The sequence below is a fragment of the Ictidomys tridecemlineatus genome, chromosome 11 (assembly GCF_052094955.1).
Source record: "Ictidomys tridecemlineatus isolate mIctTri1 chromosome 11, mIctTri1.hap1, whole genome shotgun sequence".
Lineage (NCBI taxonomy): Eukaryota > Metazoa > Chordata > Mammalia > Rodentia > Sciuridae > Ictidomys > Ictidomys tridecemlineatus.
The window spans coordinates 24386343-24400098 of NC_135487.1; the positions used below are offsets into that span (position 1 = coordinate 24386343).

Sequence of the window (13756 nt, forward strand, 5' to 3'; positions counted from 1 at the left end):
TCTTTGACTCCTACCATAAGAAAGGTACCCTGAATAAAAAACAGCTGAGTACTTTTTGACAGGTTTTTGTTTTTTTTTTGCTATCATTGTTATTGGGTTTTTTTGTTGTTGTTGTTGTTGTTTTTTTGAGACAGGGTCTATCTAGCTAAATTGCTGAGGCCAGCCTCTAACTTATAATTCTGCTGCCTCATCCTCCTGAGTTGCTAGGATTAGAGGTGTACCGTGCCCACATAGACTAAGCTTTTTAAATACAGATAATTACAAAAGGAAAAATCTTTATTAAAAATAAATCAGACTGGACATGGTATGCATGGCTAAAATCCCAGCTGTTCAGTCAGCTAAGGTAGGAGGATCATAAATTTGAGGCCAGACTGGGCAACTAAGCAAGGCTGTAAGCAATCTAGCAAGACCCTGTCTCAAAATAAAAAATAAAAAGTGCTAGGGAATATGGCTCAGTGGTTAAGCACCCTTGGGTTCAATCCCTAGTATCTATCAACCAATAAAGACAAATAGATAAATAAATAAATAAGGGGCTGAGGATATAGCTCAATGGAAAAAGCACTTGCCAAACATGCCCTGGGTTCAATTCCAATATCATTAAAAATAATTTTAAAAATGCTTTGGGCATAGCTGGCTACTAAAGTAATTGCAAATACAAGCACAGTGGGCTTAAAAGTAGTTAACATGGACTAGAGCAATAATTTACAGCTTTTTCAAGTATGAAGTCCAACAATTTTTCTGATCACAAACATCTTAAGATATGTCTAACAATTGAAGTCAGTGTTTAAAAAAAAGAAAAAAGAAATAAGGTTAAACCAGTAACACTTTATTAAAAATAAAATCAGACTGGACATGGTATGCCATGTCACTTAACTCAGGGGCACTTAACCACATCTCCAGCCCTTTTTATTTTGAGTCAGGGTCTCACAAAGTTGCTTAAGTCCTCACTAAGTTGCTGAGGCTGGCCTTGAATTTAGGATCCTCCTGCCTCAGCCTCTTGAGGGGCTGAGATTATACGCATGCACCACAACACCCAGCTAAATCAGTAATAAATTTAATCAAATCTTTATCTTAGTAATTAAAATAGTTGTCTGCATATTTGGAAAATAGCAATATACACATGTAGATGTCTGTGTATATACAAGTCTGTTCACATACATGTGTGCATGTGGATTTAGAGAGGTGATCTAGAAATTAATGTTTTTCATATTCGAGAAACTGTCAATTCTTTCTTTCCTTTCTTATAAAAACCAGTAAACACATTGGGGAAAGCACAAAGTCACGTACCTGTCTGACATTCCTTCTGTTGTGTATGTGGTTTGCAAGAGGTGGCCTTGGTCTGTGTGACAGGCTTACATAATACAGCTTTATTTTTTAAAAGCTTGGAAGACTGAGAAGACTGGGAAGATATAAGCTTCATGGCATCTGATTGTGCACTTTCCTAGTTAAATACAAAAGAGAGTTTTTAGTTCCTTATCACTAATTACTATCATTTAAAAGTGATATATGGGGGGGGGGTGCTGGGATTGTGGCTCAGCAGTAGAGGGCTCGCCTAGCACGGGTGGGACCCAGGTTTGATCCTTAGCACCACATAAAAATAGAGGCATTGTTTTGTGTCCATCTACACCTAAAAAATAAATATTAAAAATTTTTTTAAAAAGGTGATATATCAAAAGAAATATAATTTGTCTGAAAGAGCAGTTGCAAAAAAGAAGGTACTTTGGGAAACATATGTTAATTCTCAATTCTCCTAATTGGTATTAGTTCAATTTACTGACTTTTTAAAAAAGATATTCTGAGGGCTGGAAGGGTACCTCAGAAGGAGAGCCCTTGCCTAGCATGTGTAAGGCCCTGGGTTTGATCCAAGCACTACAAAAAATAAGTAATAATTCTGCCTGTAGCATGATCCAAATAATGAAAACAATTTTTGCTGATTAGGACAATTGGCTACTCAGAAAAATTAGATCCAACCTCAGAACATACAGGAAAAAAAATATTCTTTATTGATTAAAGACCAATATTAAAAAAAAAACTTAAAATCACTGGAGAACTTCCAAATGATCAAAGTGCACAGAAAATATTCTTAAATCAAACACAAAAGAAATAACAAAATAAAAAAGACTGATACACTTGACCACCTGGAAATTTAAAACTTCTGTGAACAAAGGTCTTTATAAAATAAAGTTAAGGATAAACAACAGAGTGGGAGAATGTATTTAAATGTTTATTCATTCAGTAAATATTTACTGAATGTTTACCACAAACCAGGGACTGTTCTAAGCTCTGGGGATAGAGCAGAAAACAAATGGAGTCCTGCTCTTATGAAGCTTACATTCTAGAGGGAGACAGAAAACAAACAAGTAGAACAAACATATAATGTATAATTCCAGGTAGTGACAACATCAGTAAAGAAAAATAAAGCAGGGTAAGGGAATGAAAAGTGACAGTGTGAAGGATACTTCTGGAGAAAACATCTGAGCAAAGATCATCTGAATTATTCAAGAGTAATGAGCCAAGCAAAAGTCTGAGGTCAGAGGAGTCCAGGCAGAGGAGCTGTAGGTGCAAAAACCCTCAAGATGGAAAGGGCCTAACGTGGCTTAGGAATATCAACAAGAATGAAGCTGAAATAGTAAGCAGGGGGAGAATGGGAATATTGGGAAGGTTGGCAGAAGTCAATCTGTGTAAAACCAGAAGGTCCTGGTTAAAAACAGCAGCAACAATAACAAAAAAGGGACTGTATTTTAAATATGATAGAATGCCATTGAAGGTTATATTTAAATTCATTTATTTAAAATAAGTAATGAGTTGGGCACAGTAGTACATGCCTTATAATCCCAGAGACTTGAGAGGCTGCGATGGGAGGATTTCAAATTACAGGCCAGTCTCAGCAAATTAGTGAGACCACCCCCCTCTCAAAAAAAAAAAAAAAAAAGAACAGGAATGTTCAATGGTAAAGCACACCTGGGTTCAATCCCCAGTACCAAATAAGTAAATAATAAATGTACTTAGTACAAAATTAAAAAGGTATAAAAGTGTACATGTTAATGCCATCTATCTAGACTCAAATTTGCATACAATCACTATTACCAGTTTCTTCTAGAGATGGTCTATATAATTAAATAATTGTTTCTGACTACAAATGGTAGCATATTAGCAAGATTGAGCACTTTGTTCTTGTCACTTAACAACCTATCTTAGAGGTATATCTACATAATTTTGTATAAAGCTGCCTAGAACAGCTTGCATAGTTGGCCATTACAGAATCTTCATACAATAATATGAAGATTCCTTGCTGACGACCATTTAGGTAGTTATAAATCTTATGCTACAGTAACTATCTTATACATAAACTGGTTCTGCATGTGTTAGTATTTCTACAGAATAAAGTCTAAAGTTGTTGGTGGGTTTTAAAGTACATGTACATGATTTTAATTCTGATGATATTGCCAAATTGCTCTTCATAGAAGTTATACCATATTACATGGCCATTAGCAATATATGCAAGCCTGTTACCCAGCAATCTATTCAACTGAGTATTATCGTAGTTTTTGCTATTTCTAATGAGTGAGAAATTATCTTATTCTAGTGTGATGAAGCATTTCTTCATGTGTGAGCATTACTTACATTTCCATTCCTGTGAATTGTCTATCAAACCTTTGCCTTGTTTTCCTTTATTTTTTTAAAAATCCTATGCATATGCAACATAAAATTTAAAGATTCAAACAGTAAACAATGTCAAAATAATTTTCCCTCTTAAAATTCTCTCCCATTCAGTTCTCCTCAGAGACAGTCACTATAATCTAGTTATTGTTGGCTTTCAGGTATATTCTATATGTGTATACAAAAATGCACAAAGGCACACATGTGTTTAAAGCACAAATGGGAGGGTGCTTTTCCTCTATATCTACACATACAGAGCTGCTGCATTCTTTTTAACAACAGCATAGTATTCTGTTGTATGGATATGTTATACCAAGTTTAACTACAACCAAGGCTACTATATATGCTTGTACAGGAGGTTCTACTTGCTAGACCATGTAAACAGGTGTGGGACCAGAAAGGGGTGAACTTCAGACTTTGCCTGAATAGGGCTATTTTTTTCCTAATTCACATGATAATTCAAGAATGAACTCACCATGACCCCAGTCACTGATGAAACAACCAGGTTGCTTTCACAATTCTGTTACTGTGAAAAATGCTGCAGTTTATATCCTAGTATATAATCAATTTCACAAATGTGCAAAATGTATTTGAAAGGTATATTACTAAAAATGGAATTCCTAGGTAAATTATATTTACATTTTAAATTAAGGTCTCTATTAAATGACTCTGTAGCAGCTTTACCCATTTATGCTCCTATTAGCAATGTGTAAGAATGATTTAACAATGCTGTTCATCATTTCTATCTTGGCCAATATGATTAAACTGCAATTCTAACAGTATTTCTCTAATTTTGAAGTTGAATATCTTTTCCTATGTTTAAGAGCTATTTTTATGTTCAGTCTGTAAACTGATGGATCATATTTTGGCCTATTTTCTACTGGACATTGGGTCTTTTTATTGATTCACAATTTTTTAAACTAGCTTTTTGTGAAAAGAGTTGCAACCTCTGCATTCTGTCATTTGTCTTTTGACTTTGAAATATAGTTGAATTTCCCTGTGGCTTCTTTCATGGAAAGTAGAAATGCTTTCCCCACTTCTACATTATTAAATTTTTCTCCTATTTCTTAATTTTCATTGTTTCTTACATTTAAATATTTTCTCTATCTAAACTTTATTTTGGTCTGAATTGTGAGGTAGAAATCCATAAAGAAATCTTCTATATGTCTACTCTACTAGGCTGTCATATCATTATTGAATAATCCATATTTCTCCTACTGATCTGAAATGCCACCTTTATTGTTACTAAATTCAGACACACACACACACACACACACACACACACACACACACACACACACGGTCTATTTCTGGATTTCCTTTCTGTTGAGAGTCAACTCCTGTAGCTGTGTCTTAATTATGTATGTAGCTTTATGATATCTGTAGTTTTCCAATAATTTTAATGTGGGAACTAGCTCCTTCCTTTCTTTATTCCTCTGCTTAAGAATTTCAACAAAAAGGTTTTTGAGCATAGGAGTAACATGATTTGATTTGTTTTAGAAGGATCATTTTGGCAACCACAGGGAGAAAAAACACGGTAAGAATGGATACAAGAAGACAGGCAGGAGGTCACTGAAATAATCCAGAAGAAAGGCGACAGTACAGATGTAGCCCAAGGGTGGTAAGAAGTAGCCAACGCTGGAGAGAAGCCTAAGGGAAATACAATGATTCTATTTTAGACATATTTGAGATAGTTATTCTACATGGCTACGTCTAAATGTCAAGTAGGCAGTTGGATACATAAATCTAGCTAGAGCTCAAAGGTCAGAGCAAGAGGAATGAATCTTGAAAATCAGCCCCATCATCTAGGTAGTACTAAAAACTACCTAATGACAGGCTAGAATAGTGTGAGATTTCATAATGCTACCCAGAATGGTGTGCAATATAAAATTTATGAATTACTTATTTCTGGAATTTTCCATTAATATTTTCAGACTATGGTTGGCCATGGGTGACAGAAACCATAGAAACAAAAATGACTGTACAAAGACCCAGAAATCAGTTAGAAAAAGGTAATTCAGTACAAAAATAGGGGGAGATTAAAAGAAAGAAATTCTAAGAAAAGAAAATCCAAAGGACCAAAAAACAGAAATATAAGCAAACCTACTAGTAATCAGAGACATATAAGAAAACAATAAAACCATCAAACAGATTGGCAAGAGGAAAAAAAATTAAATATGACATTTAATAAAAATGAGTGGGGGGAAAAGGAACACTTTTACACCATTGATAGGTTTATAAATTAGTATAACCACTATGAAAGTCACTATGGAAGTTCCTCAAAAGACTAGGGATGGAGTCACCATATGACCCAGTGACACCAGTCTTCAGTATTTATCCCAAAGACTTGAAGTCATTATACTAGCAAACATGCATACTCATGTTTATAGCAGCACAATTCACAATGGCTAAATTATGGAACCAGCCTAGGTATTCATAAATAGATGAACAGATAAGGAATTGTATTATAAACACAACTGAGTTTTATTTAGTTATAAAGAAGAATAAAGTTATGTCACTTGCAGGAAAATGGATGAAACTTGAAAGCATCATGTTAAGTGAAATAAGGCAAACTCAGAAAGTCAAGAGTCAAGTCATATGTTTTCTCTCTCATGTAGAAGCTAGAGAGAAAAAAGAAGAAAAAGGTAGGGGGATTTCATTAAAATAGAATGGTGACAGGTAGAATAAAGAAAGGGAAACAGAAGGAGGGAAGATGGGAGAAAAGGGAGTTGCTCAGGGAGTTGCTCTGAAATGAAACTGACCAAATTGCATTGTTATACTGTGTGCATGCAGAAATAACAACCAATCCCACTACTATGTATAATTATAATACAATAATTAATCGTTTGTGGTATTAAGAATTGAATAGGGGCTGAGGATACAGCTCAGTTGGTAGAGTGTTTGCCTCACATGCACAAGGCCCTGGGTTCAATCCCCAGAACCACACACACAAAAAAGAATTGAACAGGGGGGGCTGGGGTTGTGGCTCAGTGGTAAAAGCACTTGCCTAGCATGTGTGAGGCACTGGGTTTGATTCTCAGCACCGTAGAGAAATAAAGTCCACTGACAACTAAACAATTAAAATAAACAAACAAATTAAAAGAATTGAACAGAGGTGCTTTGCCACGAAGCTACATCCCCAGACCTTTTCATTTTTTATTTTGAAACAGGGTCTTGCTAAATTGCTGAAGCTGGACTTGAACATACAAACCTCGTGCCTCTGCCTCCTGAGTCTCTGGGATTACAGGTATACACCATTGTACTCAGCCAATTAAAAAAACTTTTAAATAAATAAGTAAAAAGAAATGATGGTGAGGCTATGAGAAATGGATATAAACAAATAACAGTCACTGTAGGGCAATTTAAAAACTAGAAATCCAAATACTCTTTGATTCAATAATTCTACTCTTTCATTTCTACACTAGAGAAATTCCTGCATATAGATGCACAAGAAGACATATACAAGGATATTCATTTTAGCAGAGATTTTTTTTTTAATAGTAAAAAGCTAGAAACAACCTAATGTTTAACAATAACGAAGTGGATAATTAAATATGGTACCTACAGAAAATACAATACTAAATAGAATCAACAGAAATGAACAAAATGTATCAACACAGATAAATATTTCTAAAAATAATATTAAATATTTTCATACTACATATACAAAAGATTACAAAATGGTCTGAAAGGACACCCAAAACTCATGATATTGTTTCTGGAGATGTGAAAAGGGATTAGTGATAGTGAATAATTTTTAAAAAGAAAAAGGCAAGAGGGGAAAAACTATAGGCAAATAATGGTTAATTCTAGGTGATGGGAACAAAGTAGAGAGTTGACAAACTACAGACTATGGGCAAAGTCCAATCCTCTATCCATTTTGTAAATAAATTTTATTGGGACACAGCCACCCTCACTAATTCATCTATTGTCTGTGTTCGTTTCTGCACGGCAATGGCAGAACAGAGACCAAATGATCTACAAAGTATTTACTACCTAAAGTTTGCTGACTTTTTCAGATTTTCTTTGTACTTTTCATAATTTTTTTACCATTCCACCAAATTTAAGTACATTTAAATAACTGAAGGGAGATTCACACTGCCATTCTTGGAGAAACAACAACAAAATGATTCTAAGACTGTAAGGGACTTTTTTCACATCATAAGAGCATTAATTACATTATTTATTGTTAGCTTTTTATAGACTAAATTGAAAATCTTAACCAGAGGTACTTGGTAACACAATTTAAATGACTGGTGAATTTTAAAAATACTCCACATGAGGAAAGCATATATAGGGCAGACACATTAAATATGAGGTACAGAGTTCCTGAATAACCTGAACAATTCAAACCTAGCACAATTCAAGACTAACTGTCCCATTTAGACAAAGTGGCAGAGGGATGTACTCTCAGACTACATAAATCTACAATCAATATAGAACATTTGTATAAACATGTTAATAATACTTATTAATATATAACATTAAAACACTTCATTTATATAATTATATAGTTAATAATTATATTGTATAGTTAATAACAATTATTAATGGTTCAATAGTGATTTACTAATCATGTAATTTTTAAATAATTTAATGTACAATATATAATATACAAATAAATATCAAAGTAAGTTAATTTAATGACATTTCATTAATATGGTATATTGCCTGAAAATAACTAAGAAGGAATTATCATCTTCCAACAACACAAATAATGGGAGAGTTAAGAGCTACTAAATTAGGACAAGCTATCTTTCTACATTCCAGTGAAAGCTGGTTTGATTCCCTGCAAGACTTTTGCTAAAGAATGAATCTAATGTGGTTTTTTTCTCTCTTTTTTTCCATTGAGGATTTCTTGGCAGACTCACTTTTGATCTTTTTCCTTGCTACCTAGAACAGCAATCCATACTTGGATTATCTTGTTCAAAAATAAATTATTTCTACTAAAACATGGTTAAAAGCCCATGCCAACAGTCTTACTGTTAATTGTAAGGAAGACCAGGTTAATTGCTGTGGTCTTCTTCCTCTGCCTTTGTTTTTCTAATTCTAAATCAAGCAAATTTTCATTTTTTAAATAAATTTTCCATGTTCATTTTATGTATATAGTGTATAATATGTATACATACAATACATGTATATGTATTATAAGTATAACACATGCAATCTCTATATCCATATTAAGAGATAGAAAAATAGAACTAAGAATATTGTAAAATTAGCTTCTTCCAAGCAAATTTTTAATGGGCCCTTCATTGACTGTGCAAATCTACCTTCTTTACCACTTTCACAGAATCATTTTTATCAAGTTACCACATATTGTCTTCCAAGTGATAGGTTCTTTAAGGTGTTAATAGCTTTAGAGGTAGATATAGTCTGCCTGCTCAGTTTTATATTCTTAAAACCTCAATGGGGCCAGGCATGATGGCCCATGCCTGTAATCCCAGTGGCTCAGGAGGCTGTGGTAGGAGGATCCTCTGGGTTCCATCCCCAGTATCAAAAAGAAAAAAAAAAACTCTCAATGGACTTTAAAATTAGAAGGGCAGTGACTTTCAGTAAAACATTTTGTTTCACTGTCATCTCCTTTCAAATCATGTCCATACTGCCAGGATATTTTCCACTTATTTCATTATCCTTGCTTGGCTATAATTTTTGTGAACTAAGGAAATGCACCTACTTTAAGGCTGCTTTAGGTTTCTTGACCATCACCTCCACCACTGTGCAGGGTAAGTACACTTGGCTGAATTAGCAGTATGAGGTATCATCTTCATAGATTTTCATCACAGCTAACTTCTATTCCAAAGCTACTGAATTTGGGGCACACTTTTTAGCACCAGTACTACCACTTAACCCTTGAATAATACCATCATATAAGATTTTTAATTAAATCAAGAGCAAATGTTAAGATAGCAGCACAATAGTCACCAAAAACATTAACCCAAGAGCTAACACACTAACATGATCCTGACAAAGGACAAAGGAAATTTTATTCTCCTATTAAGGTGATGCATAGTTTGGAATCCTTTTAGCCTACCAGATCTGAAATGATGCATTTCCTAAATTTTTAAAAATTTTTTGGGAAGTTTCACTCTATTTCAAATGAGACATAAAATGAGAGTTTACATATACTTTCACCTTGCACATTTTCTCACAAAATTTACTTACAATGACTCCACACTAAACTTTCAAAAAACTTTCTAGTCTAAAAAATAAATACTTGAAAATAGTAAGAAAAATAAGCAACCAGATGAAACAGCAATCTTTTTTTAAAAATTAAAGTTAACACAAACAGTAAAATAAATTAGGAATATATTCTTATTAATGATCTAGAGGCAAACTATAACGTTCAAGACAAAAAGTTAGTGCATGATATATTACTCTGCCTTTTTAAACAATATATATATATTTTGTTGTAGATGGACACAACACCTTTATTTCACTTATTTAAATCTATGTGGTGCTGAGGATCAAACCCAGTGCCTCACACATGCTAGGTGAGCACTCAACCACTGAGCCACAACCCCAGCCCCTATTTTACTTGTTTTTATGTGGTAATGAGGATCGAACCCAGTGCTTTACATGTGCTAGGTGAGCGCTTGATCTTCCACTGAGCCATAACCCCAGCCCTACTTTGCCTTTTGTAAATAGGCTATAAATAGAAAATTATTCAGATATATTAGAATGTTATGTCCAAAATGAAAATAAACCCTAATGGTATTATCAGGAAAAATAAAAAAGTAAAAATAAAACTTACATCTTCAATGATCTTTGCTGCCTCCTTAGTAGCTGCACCTGTTATAAATTAAGATTTTTTTTTTTAAAAAAAGGTGTTTTTTTTACAGTGATGGGATCAAACCCAGGACCTTGTGCATGCTAAGCAAGCACTTTACCACTAAGCTATACTCCAAGACATACACTACTATTCCCAAAACAAACATAATAACACTGAGATCAAGGAGTTAATTTCCTCACTCCAAAGTAGGCTACAGTCTAGACTAGAATTTTCAAAAAATGGACTAAGGAAACCACATCAATATCACCTGTAGTATATGGTAAAGGTACAGATCTCCAGGCCCCAGGCCCAAGGCCCATCTTATTGCACTACAATCTCTGATGATAAAGAAGCAGGTATGTTAAAATCATCTGGGTTCTTGAAAAAAAAAAAAAATCAACAATCTATATGGCTTGCTTTTACACCAACATCACCTTGCTTGCTACCTACTTTCCCCAGAGACAGAGGAGAGGGTTTTCTTATATAAAGAAAAATATTACCAAGAAGAAACAATTAGGCTATGCAATGCTTACCTCTACCTTCTAGCCAAATGCCTTTTTATCAAGTCATACCTTTTAAAACACTGTTAGTGTTTCCTGTAGATTGGGCAACAGGTATTTTTGCCAATGACACCACATTGGTTATAACTGGTATTGTAACTGTCTTTGCAGAAGGGAGCTCCATCAAAGCAGTTCGTGCCTTACAAATATTTACTGATTAAAATAAATAAAAAGACCAGGTATAAACAAAATAATCATACAATACAACACACAAAGCTATTTAACAACAAGGTTCTCAAGAGGCAATGAAAATATCTAACTCTATGTAACACTGGGTTGAGGGATTCTGGTCAGATTAGTGTTTACTGGGGCTTAAAAAGAACTTGATTCTGGGGCTGGAGATGTGGCTCAAGCAGTAGCATGCTCGCCTGGCATGCGCGGGGCCCTGGGTTTGATCCTTAGTACCACATAAAAATAAAGATGTTGTGTCCACCGAAAATTGAAAAATAAATATTAAAAAATTCTCTCTCCCTGGGTTCGATCCTCAGTACCACATTAAAAAAAAAAAAAAAAGGAGCTTGATTTTGTAAAATAAGCTTCAGAAAAATGAAATTTTCTGGGTAAAAATATAGGTATTAGCTTCAGGAGTGACTGGGCTGTTCTATTAGTGAATGTTAAAACTCTACATTTGAATTTGCTTCAAATAAAAATTTAACATGCCAATTTATCTAAGTAAGTTGATGAGGGACCTATCTATCCACCACTTAACATTGGTTTTCTGAAGTTACATTACAAAATGAATATTCTTCCAAACATGACTGGTCCGGGATAACAAATAGCTAACACAAAAGATCAGCATATGTGATTAAGGTAAGAATTAATAAGACTGCAAAGGTAGAAAAGAGCCAGACTGCAAGGGGCCAAAGGACATAAATTCTGTTAATTAGGTAGCACTTCAGGCTCTGATCAGAGAACATTATATCAAGTGTTTTTTTGGGGGGGATTTTTTTTTATTTGTTCTAATCAGTCATACATGATAGAATAAATTTTGATCCACTGTACACAAATGGAGCATAACTTCTCATTCTTCTTGATGTACATGGTGTTGAGTCACACCAATAGTGTAATCATACATGTATATAAGGTAATAATGCCAAGCGTTTTGATCTAACATTCAGAAAGTGCTACTTAGGAAAGCTACTTTAAGGACATGCCACATATCTATTCTTCTGACAGTCTGACCACATTAGCTGTCCTACTTACAAAATTATTTTATTCTTAGCCAAGAAAAACTTTGCTACCCATGAAGAAGTGGTCTATTTATTTTTTCTGAGATAATTAATGTGTTGTTCTTTTCTCCTTTGCTACAAACAGGCTCTGGATCAAATCTTACATCAGCCACAGAAACTATATTAATCTACTTATATTCTCTCCCTTTGTTTGTGCTGATTTTTTAAGTTTCAGACTAGTCAGTTAATAACTGAAAATAAACTATGTAAGTTATGTATGTACACATAAGTTCAATCAAAAGCAATCAAATAAATATTTCCTATAAATTAGTACAGATTTATTAATTTCTTGGTATGTTTGATTATAAGACCAAAATTAATTTTCCCATCAGATTATTTGAATCCAGTAAAATTGTTTTTATTATATTATTTTCAACTTTGTATGCTGATAATATATCCTAGAACTGATATAAAGGTCTCATTAGCTAAGTTTAATCTTACCTTTATTTTGTGGAGGAGGATCATTCATGCTTTGCTGATGGCAGAACTTCAAGACACAGAACAGATTACAGAAATGTTTGATGATGCCTCTCCATTTTATGGACTCACTTAGCTTACCCTGTCGTTTACAACCATCACACTTGGCCATCTGAGAAAGAAATTTAAGACAATATAGGCTCAAAACTATAAAATAATGAAAAGACAACATTCATCATAAACTAGAGGCACTATGAAAACATGGTATATAGGTCACCTGAGTCTACAAAATGTAAGGTTCCTATTCTAAAATACTGAAATTAAAGTGTGAATATAGGGGCTGGGGATGTGGCTCAAGCGGTAGCTTGCTCGCCTGGCATGCGTGCGGCCAGAGTTCGATCCCACAACACCACATACAAAACAAAGATGTTGTGTCCGCCAAATACTAACAAATAAATATTTAAAAAAAAGTGAATATATATAAAATGTGAAAAAATATATATAGAGATATATAGATATTCACACACATATATAATTATTATTTTTTTTCACGTAGATGTCCTAGGTTAAGAATATACAAACAGGGAGCTGGGGTTGTGGCTCAGCACTAGAGTGCTCACCTAGCATGAGCACTTACATGCGTGAGGCGCTGGGTTTGATCCTCAGTACCACATAAAAATAAAGATATCGTGTCCACCTATAACTAAAAAAAAAAAAAAAAGAATATACAAATTGCTCTTCTGTTTTCAAAATTAGTGATGAAAAAATCTAAAGGCAGATTCTATTTTCAAAACATTAAGAAGTCATATAGGCATGGTGGTACATGCCTGTTATTACAGCTGCTGGAGAGGCTGAGGTGGAAAGATCAAAAATTCAAGGTCAAGGCCAGCTGAGCACAGTGATGCACGCCTGTAATCCCAGCAGATGGGTAGGCTGAGGCAGGAGGATCACAAGTTCAAAGTCAGACTCAGCAAAAGTGAGGCACTAAGCAACTCAGAGACTGTCTCCACAATACAAAATAGGGCTGAGGATGTGGCTCGGTGGCCAAGTGCCCCCGAGTTCAATTCCTGGTACCCCCACCCCGATGACGCATCTCAAAAAAAAAAAAAAAAAAAAAA

At 34.3% G+C, this 13756-nt stretch overlaps 1 protein-coding gene across 12 annotated transcripts in view; it reads right to left on the reverse strand.

Annotated features, from left to right (window-relative positions):
* The window catches only part of Zmym6 (zinc finger MYM-type containing 6), a 38208-nt gene that overhangs the window by 3262 nt on the left and 21190 nt on the right, over positions 1-13756 (reverse strand). For 8 of the 12 annotated variants that reach the window (XM_013364623.4, XM_078025886.1, XM_013364612.4 and 5 more), the window contains 4 exons: positions 12663-12810; positions 11005-11145; positions 10415-10452; positions 1288-1441 (listed from right to left, as the gene is read on the reverse strand). In XM_013364623.4, coding sequence (XP_013220077.2) covers positions 1288-1441; positions 10415-10452; positions 11005-11145; positions 12663-12810 — 481 coding nt within the window. Of the gene's footprint in view, positions 1-1287; positions 1442-7130; positions 8554-10414; positions 10453-11004; positions 11146-12662; positions 12811-13756 lie in introns of those variants that run through there. The other 4 variants (XR_005735093.2, XR_013427702.1, XM_040288344.2 and 1 more) reach the window with 3 other exon arrangements.